At 40.4% G+C, this 12,332-nt stretch overlaps 2 protein-coding genes across 6 annotated transcripts in view; one reads left to right on the top strand and one right to left on the bottom strand.

The window, feature by feature from the left end:
- The window catches only part of LOC115045934 (low-density lipoprotein receptor-related protein 1-like), a 77,242-nt gene extending 74,503 nt beyond the window's left edge, over positions 1-2,739 (top strand). For all 3 annotated transcript variants that reach the window (XM_029505925.1, XM_029505926.1, XM_029505924.1), the window contains exons 85-89: positions 373-474; positions 576-649; positions 736-829; positions 1,696-1,840; positions 2,465-2,739. In XM_029505925.1, coding sequence (XP_029361785.1) covers positions 373-474; positions 576-649; positions 736-829; positions 1,696-1,840; positions 2,465-2,602 — 553 coding nt within the window. In that variant the 3' untranslated portion in view covers positions 2,603-2,739. The remainder of the gene's footprint in view (positions 1-372; positions 475-575; positions 650-735; positions 830-1,695; positions 1,841-2,464) is intronic.
- Positions 2,740-3,385: 646 nt separating this feature from the next.
- Positions 3,386-12,332, bottom strand: part of fmnl3 (formin-like 3) — a 30,803-nt gene continuing 21,856 nt past the window's right edge. For 2 of the 3 annotated variants that reach the window (XM_029505927.1, XM_029505929.1), the window contains 11 exons: positions 12,193-12,317; positions 11,705-11,907; positions 11,310-11,613; positions 11,145-11,225; positions 10,898-11,027; positions 10,660-10,820; positions 10,365-10,466; positions 9,117-9,209; positions 8,880-9,003; positions 7,981-8,092; positions 3,386-6,078 (listed from right to left, as the gene is read on the bottom strand). In XM_029505927.1, coding sequence (XP_029361787.1) covers positions 8,001-8,092; positions 8,880-9,003; positions 9,117-9,209; positions 10,365-10,466; positions 10,660-10,820; positions 10,898-11,027; positions 11,145-11,225; positions 11,310-11,613; positions 11,705-11,907; positions 12,193-12,317 — 1,415 coding nt within the window. In that variant the 3' untranslated portion in view covers positions 3,386-6,078; positions 7,981-8,000. The remainder of the gene's footprint in view (positions 6,079-7,980; positions 8,093-8,879; positions 9,004-9,116; positions 9,210-10,364; positions 10,467-10,659; positions 10,821-10,897; positions 11,028-11,144; positions 11,226-11,309; positions 11,614-11,704; positions 11,908-12,192; positions 12,318-12,332) is intronic. The other variant, XM_029505928.1, reaches the window with a different exon arrangement.

Below are 12,332 nucleotides of genomic sequence, written 5' to 3'. Positions count from 1 at the left end.
CAGGCATCAATCGATACACATTCCCTTGTTAGGTACACTGGTTGAAAAGTGAAACACAGGGCCAATTAGAATCACATTTTGCACCTAGAGCTGCCAATGCCAAATAATCCTACATGTCTGTTTAGCGCTAATCAATCTTCTCCATCCATACACCAGGTTTGGTACAAACAGGCCCTATAGTCTTCATGTAATCTTACTGACAAACAAGTAAACAAAGACACACAGCGTACACATAACCTCCTAGGTGGAGGTAAAAAAGGGTTGATATCTAAACGTATTTCAATTATTTTAAAACCACAGGCATCAAGGCTGCTATATTCGGAGCAAAATAAATGTTCTTATCTGTCTGGGTGTGTTTTCGTGTCCATGTAGCTGTCCCAACGGTCAAATTCAACCTAGCTGCTATTCCTGTTTGGAATACTGCTCCAATGGACAATGTTCAGTTGACACTCGGACACTGCTGCCTCAGTGCAAGTAAGATATACCAGTCACCTGCATCTTTATGTACTTTCTCTGTCCTTCGTTTTTATTTGAAACTGATACACATACACATAACTGGCTCATGGTTTTTCCAGGTGTCCGGCTGGATGGAGAGGATACAGATGTGAACTTGCAACTGTTTCCAGAGATTCCTCTTCTTCCAGTGGAAGTAAATCATCCACTTTGTTACAGAAAGTTTGCTTGGTAAAATATGCACTTTGGTCCCATTTGTTTAAACTGTTTGTTTGCTCTCAGGTACTGCCTCCGTTGTGATCCCTGTGCTGCTTCTGCTCTTACTGGCACTGTTGGGGGTTGGTGCCACCTTGTGGTACAAGCGGAGAATGCGTGGGTAGGTCCTGGTTTCAGTCTTGGTTTTTGTTTTTTTTTTTTCCTCTCCATTTTTCATCTGCTCCTCCTCACATCTATGCTATCTAGCCTCTCTTTCTCTCTTACCTTTTGATAACCACCTATTTCCTGTCTCCCAGGTCTGTATGGCCAGGGAAATCTCGTTCTCAGTGCTTGCGGTAACTTTATAGAGTTACATAATTAACCTGTTGACCCACAAATCCTGTCTCCCTTCTTCCTTAATATCCAGTCAGACTGGCTATGCTATTTGTTGGCTCATTTTTTCATTCTGTTAGTCAATCTGTCTGTCTGTCTGTCTGTCCCTGCTTGCTATCTACTACTTTCCTCTGTGGGGGTTCCAGCCTCACAACAGAGGGACCAATTGACTTTACCTAAAGTAGTTTTGCTGGTGATGCACAATCAATCAAACAGTTTCGTCCTTCTTGTATTTCCATCTCCTCCCTTGTTTACATGTCTAAATGTTAGGCTTATGCTATGTTCTGACACAGCAAAAAATACAATTGTGCATCTATGGAAGTATTTTAAATGCTTGCAAACAGCCAAATATGTGAAAGTCCAGCATTCTTCAAAACAGACATGCTGCTGCATGTTCTCTGGGTTTGATCAAATGGTCTTGCCAAAAAAGCTCATTTGATAACCTTTAATATACATTGTCTTGGTTGTGTGAACTGTGTGTAACTAGTGCTGAGTTAATACATGGCTTATGCCAAGTTATGATACTTTTGAAGCTACTCCAAATTGTTTCTCCCAAAAGTATTTTATTTATTTATTTATTTATTTTTATATTTTTTTTGGTGGTCTAAATCTATTGCTCAGATGGTCATTGAGTTTGTTTATCTTTGTCTGCAGTGCCAAGGGCTTCCAGCACCACCGAATGACGAATGGAGCCATGAATGTTGAGATTGGGAACCCAGCCTATAAGATCTACGAAGGAGACCCTGACGATGATGCTGGGGAGCTCCTGGATTCTGACTTTGCTTTGGACCCAGATAAGGTAACACAGCTACTAAAACACTCCTGTTCAAAGAGTCATTCAACCCCTCTGACCCATGCTCTGGCAGCAGTTTATACCCAGGTGGTAGCAGAAATATGAGGCTCAAATATGTCCCAACCAAAATTTAAGCAAAGCACCAGGGAAATAAATGATTTATTTTTTTTTTTATACCAATATTAGTAAGGTTGTATTTTTGTGTGTGTGTGTCATTAAACCTCTGAGTTTAGCCCAAGGTTAATCACCTCATGTCAACTTTATTCTTCTGCAAACAGTGAAAAAAGTTAGAAAACTATTCATTTAAGGATTCTTCTCATCGGTCAACACAAGTCTGAGGTTTTGGCCTGCAACTGTTTTTTTTGCGTTAATAAAAACATCAGCACTCTGGTTTCAGTTTTTTACAGTTGGTTTTTATGTTCTGATTAAAATTGCAACTTAGCAGGGAAGCAGGAAGACACAATAGAATGCAGCAAACATAGAAGATTTAACCAAAGCAAGGATCCAGCTCAGATTCAAGGGCCAGAAAGTGAAACTTTTCTTTTTGTTATTTGAGTGATGTAACCGTTTTTTAAAAGTACAAAAAGCAGTAAATGTTCCTTTCAACCTGTAATTTTCTTCGTTCCACAGCCAACCAACTTCACTAACCCAGTATATGCCACCTTATACATGGGTGCCCACAACAGCCGCAACTCTCTGGCCAGCACAGATGAAAAGAAGGAGCTTCTCTCCCAGGGCGATGAGGACATGAGTGACCCATTGGCATAGAGCTTGGCTTAGACTGAACTCTGCCAACATTGCCCTGACCTGCCCAACCTAGTGCTGAGCCAGTAAATCTCTCTCATCTTATGCCTTTATCAACTGAAAAGAAAAGCAACAAAAAAAAAAAAAAAAGCAAGAACACTGTATAAAATGTATAAAATGAAGGACTACTTTTTTAAGTGATTGCAGTATTATATTTTGTTCTTTGACAAAAAAAAAATCCTCTGGTGATGAAAAAGGAACCATTTTATAGACATTTCTTCAGTTCTTCTTTTTAATTTTGCTCACCTCCTCCTCACAAGTCTCCCTCCCTTCTCACACATATAGCCACTACCTCTGTGCAAATGTAAAAGATAGAGCGATACAAATGGCCATGGAACAATTTTAATTTTTTATTTTTGTATGAATTGTATAGGGGAAAAAGAAAATATTGTTCCATCGTAGAAAAATGCCAAGTCTCCGATGTTCATGAAAGAAAGGTGAAGTGTCAGTGCTCACTATGAATGCTTCCTGGAGGCTAGTTTGGCTCAGTCTTTCACGTTATGTGTATATGTAAGTTTGCTGATGGAGGTCTTAAGGAAGAAATGAGAAGTTGTTTAACTGCACATGTACACATGAAGGACTTAGACCATGTCTGTTCTATTGTCTCAAAGCGCTACATTCAAGTGATTGTCTTTTACCTCCTTGCACAGACTAAAGTCTATAAGGTTTTATATATATATATATATATATGTATATATATAAACCTATTAACAAAGTGTCTTGAAAATATATCCAGGAATACAAACATCAGTAACAAATAGCTGTTTTGTTTTGTTTTGTTTTGTTTTGTTTTTTGGGGGGGGGGGGGTCATTGTATAATTGACATACTTTGTGTCAGAAATGAATGCATCAATGGCAGTGTGTGAGTGTGCTGGATGATGATTGTAACAGAGTCCACATTCCAGGGTAAAAAGTCTGGGATGGATATGCGTGGCCTTGGTTTAGTCTACTGTAGGACACTCTGGACAGAAGTTGGATTTTGCTCTGAAATTCCTCTAAAAGATTCTTTTCGGGAGTGACGGCAAGCTTCTGTGAATTTCCAGTCATCACTTAGAAACAATCTATGACAAGTAATTAACTGATAACGGTGACATTTAGCTTTCGTTCTTTGTCTTTTGATTGTAAATTTGAGATTTGACAGTTGATTTGGTTTGGTGATACGTACTTCTGTGGGAGATTGATTTGTTTTGAGGGTTTTTTTTTTTTTTTTGTTGTTGTTTGTTTTTTTGTAATTACATGGACATGTAATTTAGGTTAATGTTCATTGTTAAGTGCATTCCCAGGAAGGCGACCGATCAGCTTCCTGATAAGCATTCCTCTGTTAATTCTTTTGCCTTGCTGCTAACGCTAACCATCTGTCCGTCAGCCTGATTTTTAGTGTTTAAAGTTCCTTTCTGTCTCACTGCTCACCATGCTTCTTTTAATTGAGCTTCTTCTCAGCCATACCTTCGATATCACTCTGCATAGTACTGTCACACACCCATCCTAGAGGAAATGCTTTGCCCCTCACTTTTAACAGTATTCATAAAAGTTTGTTTTTTGTTTTTTTTTGTTTTTTTTACATCCCGTTCTGTTAGATTACAGTAATTTTTCAGTTGGAGAAATTAATTTGGTGGCAAAAACCCACATGGATACTTGTGGTTCTGATTGTTTTATGATTTTATTTCTTTTTGATATAAGAAATTAAATGGATTTTTATAGTAGAAATGTATGGTGGCTCTGTCTGTCATTTGAGAGAGAGAGAGAGAGATGGAAGTAAAGCAAATGCTTGTTATTTCTTGCTGGAGTACATCAGAAATTAACATACTCTAAAAAATAAAAAATAAAAAAAAGAATAAAACATGAACATGTGGAAAGCCCTTGTTTGCATGTTACGTCAACAAACAGACTACAAACCGTTGCTTACATACGCCTGCATTGTAATAAAAGTCTTTGGTCTTGCAGTTACATAATTCATCTTATTTATTAAAAAGGAATTGCCATATTGCAGTCAAAAGACAATATCGTGGATCATCTCTTCTAAAAAGTTAATTGATTTCAATGTACATTAATAAAAATGTCCACTCAAAGAATAGTGTTTCATACAATATAAGCCAAATTAAGTAGTGTAGAGAACCACCCCCTTTGTGCCAATGTCTCTTCGGAGGAAATTCATCATCTCTCTTGAGATGGAAAAAAAGCTTAAAACATAAGACCTCATTGGAATGTCCTTCATCCATCACCAGATTTATAGCAGGTTCACATCAGCTGAGCTCTTTAACAGTAGTCCATATGAAATCTTCATACATTTGTCACTTCCCATATGTCACTAGAAGTGTGACAGAAAGTGTCGTCAAGACCTAAAACATTCACTTTTTAACAACTTCTTGGACAAGGCACAGACACAATGACATTTGTCATGTCAAATGTTGTGAGCTTTAAGACACTGAGAGGTAAATAATTGAGTAATTTTAAAATTATCATTCCCCTGACCTAGTAATTGTGGGCAATTAAAGCTGGAAATGTCAATGTTTGCATATTGTCAGTATTATAAGGCTAATGTTAAAAGTACAAGGCAATAAAAATACAATCTTTTAACAAATGAAAGATGTAAAATAAACTGTAAATATGGCTGACCTGTGAGAAATAACACTGTTTACAAAAAAAAAAGGCACTTCTGAAGCAAAACATGAAACATTCAAGAAAGTTTGGTTTGGCTAGCCTGTCGATAAGAACCACCACTGTAGGTTAGATGGTCCTTCCTCCAGGATACATGTGATTGAAATCTAGATAAACCATTGTCAGTCTTGATTGAATGTGTTGACTTGGTTTAATATCAGTGAATAGTCAACAAAAGTCTAATATCAAAGCTTCTCTCTTATTTGGACAAAGGTTTTGTGAGTGTCTTCAAAGCAAACATCCCAGCAGCAGCATTGTCATCTTCCCTTGGCTGCCTCCCAGTCTAAGTCCTGCTACGACTGCATATTCAGGGAAAAAAATTATGGTTTTGGAAATGAGATCCACATTTTGGCAGGTGCTTGTTTTAGTGAAAGCACCATTCCTCCTCTTCTGTGGTCAACCAATCCTCATCTCACCTCACCTGTATGTATGTAGTCGTTCTCCGACTGGTCTGGCTCTCAGTGCCAATGGAGCAGGTAAAATCTTCTGCTTTCAGTGAGAGGAGTGACCCACTGAGCTTCTCCAACAATACCTGCTCACTTAAAGTGGCTATTAAGGGCCTCCATAAATAAATAAATTACCCGGCTAAGACAAGGGCTCTGTCCTGTCCTCCCCATTTCAGTCTTTGTGATCTGCAGCCTCAGGGTTGCGATGGACCGTCGGGACACAGAGAGGAAGGTTTTAATGGGAGGGAGGTATGAGGGATGAATAAGTGGTTTAGGGTCTCTTCCAACCGCTCCGGATCAACGCATCAGCTCGCAGGAAAGGCTGGTTTCGGAGATCTGTGAGTAGGCATGGAGACAGGAGTGAGAGACGGGGGGGGGGCTCTCATGTTAGAGGACCACATTTGTTTTGACTTACATTAGCTGCTTTCATTCTTGTGTAGTATTTGAGAGCACTTTAAGCCATAAATGTAGCAGAAATACACTCAGAAAGTTCATTTGGTACACCTAATAAACTGGCATGTTCCGATTTGTGTTGTCCACACCTTCACTGTATTTCATTGAAGCTAAGCCAAAAACAAAGAAACACTTTGTGTTTGTGAACAGTACAGTTCACAAACTACATCCTCCAAAACAATTATACTGTTGAATCAATACCTGACTTGACACAAAAGTGAGTATTGTGTCGATTGAAGATTTATTACAGGACTGCTGCATTAGTTTTAGCTAGGTGTTCCTAATAAACTGGTAACTGAGTGTATGCTCTTGTATCTTTTAATCAAAAAAATTGTAATCATGTTTGCAGTTAAATGTGTTAAATGTACTTTAGAAAAATGAGGAAATAAGAGTATAACATAACAATGCAGATTATGACACAAATTCCCATAACTTTGAACTTCGCCTGGTTGTAGTGATACATACAGCAGTAAAATTCAAGGCTTTGGGAATTTATTTACTTCAAAACACTAAATATACAGTGATTAAAAAATAAATAAATAAATACAAATATAGCAATGTTTATAACAATTACAGTACAATGGTCAACAAGCTCTTCAGTCTTCTGTGGTGCAACAATTGAGGTGCCTGTTCCACTAAAGTGAAAGAAAACATTTAACTATTTCCCAGCTTTGGATACAGACTGTATTCGTGCAGCTGTTTTTTTCTTTTTGTTTTTTTTTCCTAGAGCCTGTTGACCAAATAGCTGTTCAGCACAATGCGGATGACAGTTAGCAAAGACAAAACATGGCGGACGTTGTTGACAGGTAAGATATAAATGAACACTGGACAACATGCAACATGTAATGGGAGGGGTGAGGATAGGGGTGATAATATTTAGGAGGGTTATGCACTTGTGCATTTAACTTGAATAACTATGTTCTTAAAATTTTGCTGATTTAAATAATTGACATTGAGTGTTTGAGTGTCCTGTTTTCCATGGAAGGGGTTATATTTACTTTCTCTGAAACCATAAACCTACCGTAACCTGCTTTTTGATCAACCTTCATTATATTATTTTTCTGACAATTGTGTTGTAAATCAAATCTCAGTGCTGTAAAGCCTCTTTTTTTTTTTTTTTTTTGCATCTGAAGCACTAGCTGAAGCAGCTGACATCACCGTAGCAGCACACAGGAGCTTGAAGGCCAAGCGGGCCGGGTTTCAGCCAGGCTACCTTCCTTACCCTCTCTTAGGAGTGAGAAATACTGTCATTAATCTTCTTTGCAGCTGGAGGGGGGTAGAATCAACAGTGATGGTTGAGGAAAGAAGAGTCACATGTTAGCCGGAAAACCAACACCAAACAAGTTAGTCTCATGGAACAAGGCATCGATTATAAAAACCAGTAACTTAGCCAAACCTCTTTATTGCTGCGTTCTGCTTCATGAAAGAAATCTGCCATAATAATGCACAGCCTTTTACAAGTGTCATGCATGATGCTCTGACTTGATAATTTATACTTTTATCACAGTCATGTCGGATTGTACTCTGAGTGTATCAACATATTTTTATAAAAAATATGCTGAAAATCGGTACATCTTTAGTTACTTTTCCATGTAGCTCTATCCCAGGCAAAGAGGTTTGGCCGACTCCTATCATCAGAGACCTGATAGGAGTCTTTCTAGTAGTACACAAACAACCAGTGATGGCCCACATTAGTTCACAGTAATTGGAGTGGTAGAAGTTGGGTAGGGAGGGTCATGCTGCATGCACAGTGGTCAGGAGGCGTATAAGAGACACCTGGACAACCTTGGCATTAGGGGGGAGGGCTAGCAGTTGGCGTCGTCACAGAGGTTGGCTTCACAGAAGAACCGTGAGCCGCGTTTAGCAGTGCGGGCTGTGAAGGGCACACTCTTCAGTACTGGGGGAGGAGGGGGAGGAAAAGAAAACATGTCACACCGGAGACACTGCCTTTCTGGGGGGGAGAGGGGGCCACTGGATCACCTTCACATTTTATTCAGGGGGTTATGATGAATCGGAGAAAACAGGAGCTCTGCTGTCTGTAGCACACATAAGTGGAAGCAAACCCTTGAAAGCCCTCAAGAGGTTTTTAATAGAATTAGAGCAGAATGAGTGTGTGTCTGGGGAATCCACTGGCTGGATAATAGGCTGTTATAGCTCTCATGGTAGTGGCATTATTAATATTAAAAAACATTATATTAATGCAACATTTATATTATTTACACTTTTAGAATTGTTCACTGATTGTTTTGTGAGGCTGTAGATACTGCTTTTTCTCCCGTTAAAGCCTGGATATGGACATGGAATTTGGCAACTCTTGGTGGTACACTCAGAAACTATAATCACCAAAAACTTTACACGCGGTGGCTTAAAAGAGTGATACCGGGATTAAGATCCTCTATATTGAACTTGACGTATACTGGGGATCAAACTGCCTCTCTGACCTAATGAGGCACAACAGCTTTGGTGTTGTTGATTTCAGACCTAACGAGACAGCACGTCATGGAATAAGTGGAGTCTGCTGGGCTGCTATGTGCTGTGCTCCAGATGTGCTTCTGTCTGGACCACATAGCACAAGGTGCACTTCAAAGGAGCTGAGCAGTGAATGACCACAGTTGTCCTCGGCCTGGGACAAGCAGGGCTTGTGGTGCCCACATGGGCTCTTTTTAGGGTGCTGTCTGGCCCACCTGTGATGATGTCCTCGATAGTGCCGTCCTTGCCCTCGTACACGGGCCGATGGTCCTTGGCCTGCCGTCTGCGCAGCTCTGCAATCAGCTCCTGCTGCTGCTGCCTCTTCTTTTGGGCCTGGACCTGAACCAACACAAAGGATATTTGTACTGTTAACTGTTCTTCTAGCTTTGTTTAGTACTGAGTACACATCTGATAGCTTTCATTCAGTTTAGTCACTTGCCCTTGGACTGTACCTTGGGATCGTGTTGTTTAGCCTCCTGAGCCAACAACTTTTCTCTCATCGCTTCCTCCTGCTTCTTCCTTTGGTCGTTTTCCTCTACTGCATCCTGTTGAAAAGAAAAAAGATAACCAGTCCGAATCTGGAGAAAGAAACTGTAGCTCAAAGCCAAAACAACACACCTCTAAGTACAAATGTAAAGGTCAAAAGGTAAACATTAAAAGGCAGTTTGATAAACAGCCATTAATTACAAATGTATTCTTTTTCTGTCTGCCTCTCCCCTTTAAACTCGTATACACACACATTCTGAGAGAAAGACCTATTCGCCTTTTGCCAGCAGCCAATTAGCTTATCTTAGCATAAAGAATAGATATTCCAGAGTTTGAGGCAAGAGCAAAGGCAAGTTTTTTTTTATAGAGCACAATGTGTACCCAGGGTAATTCAAACTGCTTCACAGATACAGAAAAAAATACAACATGGCAGATAGAATCATTACATAAAACATAAAATAATCATTGAATGAATTAAAAGCTTAACCAAGAAAAAAAAAAGCACATATAAAACACTTTTAGTTGTCATATGCACACCTAAATAGAACTACTGTCAGCCTGGATTTATATGTTGTCAGAGTTGAGGCCTGTCTCCCATCTTCAGTCTGAAAGACTGTTCCAGACTTGAGCAACATCCTTTTGTTACCTCTGGATAGAGCTAGGCCTTTTGTTTCCCCCTTTCCAAACTATATACTGAGAGTTAATCAACTGCTGGCTGTAGCATCTCATATGAGCCTTGATCCTCTCCTTTAAGTCTTAGCAAGAAAGTTAATTTATGTATTTCTCAAACTATTAAACTATTTATTGAAGATATTAAAAATGAGACAGACAACCCAATACTCAGAAATCTTTGTGCTGCACATTTCCTTGAGCAGAGCCCATAAATCCAGGCTGAGAACAATCTCAGGAAATGTGCTGTGTGGTGGGGCAGGGCGAGGCTATCCAGGGGTAAAAAGGGAGGAGGGAAGGAGAATGGGAGGGGAGAACCAGTCTAAACACCACAGCTGTGGCTCTAGAGTCAGACCCAGCTGGCCTTTCCTGTTATTTGGCCCCAGAGTATACGCCACGTCCTGTGCCACAGAGGCAGCCAAAGCTCTGCCCTGCTCTGCTCCGAGTGACGAAAACCAGAGAGTTCCCAAAAGTCCAACAGACAAACCTGCACCTTGTCAGTACAGAAGTGAGGGGAGATACTCGCTGCAGCTTGGGGCCCTCACCTTGTAGGCCTTGATAAAGCGCACAAACACGGGGAAGAACACTGAGGGTGGAGTCGTCTTGGCACTCTCTCCAAAGTAGTTCACCACATTGTTGAAGGCTTCCTAGAATTGGAGAGGAGCAAAGTGCCACAGTGGGAGCAATGTTTGTAAATACTATTTAGTTAGGAGCCATGGCTTTATTTGTGTGTGTGAAAGGTGAGTGAGCTGCATGTGGGATACAAGTTTGGGCTCATATCTATTTTCAGTTTTTCCAGGGGATACTTTGAGGTTTTGGAGGTGCGTCAGTGTTGGATACCTCTGCTGTCTTTGCGTCCTTCTGCAGCTTGTCCAGCTGTGCGTCGCTGGCCTGGACGAAGCCTTTCAGGACTGAATGGTCATGCAGACTGCACTCTCTCCGGATTAGATCCATGCCCTTCCCGAGTTCTCGGACATCCAGCAGCACATTTTCCAGAGATACTTCACACACATTCAACAGATATTAAGTCTCTTTTGCATGCCATATCGTTGCATGTTTACAGTTTCTGTAAACTCACCTGCTGCGGCTTTATCCACAAAGTGCAGTTCATTGTAGAAGTTGGCCAATTCTGGGTATTTTTCTTTTACAATGAGCGCTATGTAGTGGAGCAACGTCATTTTTCTGTCTGTGGATTTAGTGTCCAGAAGCTGTGTAATAAAATATTAGAATGGCATTTGCGCTGTTAAAAAGTGTAGCAACAGTAAACAACAATGTTGATTGGCATCAGCAAACTGAGTGCAAGATGACCAAATTCTGCTACCTACCAGATCAAGACTTTGTAATTTGAAACCATAAACACAGCCTCGCTTGCTGCTATTCATGTAGTTCCCCAAGGCTAAGATTATCTACAAGTAAACCAGAAAAAGGGATGAATATGCAGCACAAATGGCACAAATATGAAAAAGCCATCCAAAACTGAGCAGTTCTACCTCCAGCATCCTCTTCAGCTTTGGTGAGGATTTGACTGAGCCAGAAGCAGCAATGATTGCGTTGAGCTGTGGTGTGAGCATGTTGACATTGTCGGCAAAGTTGCCAACAAAAGTGATGATGTTCATTCTCTGTGTGAGTCTCTCAATCTTGCTGAATATTAACATGAAACGGTCTTCTTCTGCCAGCTGGTCCAGTGGACGCCGCTCACGCTCGTACTGACGCAGCACCTTAACCTCGGCCTCCGTGGGCAGGAAACGCATCAGGCACTCCACAAAGTCGACAGGTAAGGCCTTGAGGTCGAACCTGAACAAGCATGACTCATAATAGTAATTTGTTCTATCTTGTTTGTAATTAAGGTCATGAAGGTACTTTACGTTTTGGGGAAAGCGCATACTTCTCTATTGCTTTGCAGATCTCCTCTGTGGTCTTGTTAGCCTTTCGCAGTGTGATGGCTAAGTTCTTGGAGCGATTGGCGTCCAGAAGGGTGACTTTGTTTACAGTCTTCTGGGCTACTTTGTTCTTTGCGCAGGAGAGATCCACCACTGGACCCTGGGCTCTGGTCTTAAACAGCTCCTCAAACCTCTCCAGGTCAAGCTCCTGCAGAAAAGTGATGGTGTGCTTATTGATTTATTCTTAAACTTCTTATTCAGTGCTTACTTAGTGCTTCTTTTTGATTTTAAGTGGGTTCAGTTGGACATTTGGACACACTGACATATTTTTCCAATCCAAACTGTGATGGCAGTAGATGGAAATAAAACCATAACTTTAATTATTGCTCATCGAGTCACTTACAGTTGATGTTGAAAAAAATTTAAACCAAGTTCATGTACTTCAAAGCTTTGACATGTAACTATGAAGGGAGATTCATCTGGTTTGATTTACCTCTAGTACACGTTCATCATCAATCTCGTTGAAGACTGTGCCGTTGATCTGATTGGGCTTCAAGGCCGTCCAGTTAAACACTGGCAAGCGGAACTTGGTTTTGATGGGTTTCTTGATTCTGATAGCTGTAAAATTAGCAT

The sequence above is a fragment of the Echeneis naucrates genome, chromosome 7 (assembly GCF_900963305.1).
Source record: "Echeneis naucrates chromosome 7, fEcheNa1.1, whole genome shotgun sequence".
Lineage (NCBI taxonomy): Eukaryota > Metazoa > Chordata > Actinopteri > Carangiformes > Echeneidae > Echeneis > Echeneis naucrates.
The sequence above is the reverse complement of the archived record's forward strand: the minus strand, read 5'-3'. Positions and strand labels throughout refer to the sequence as shown.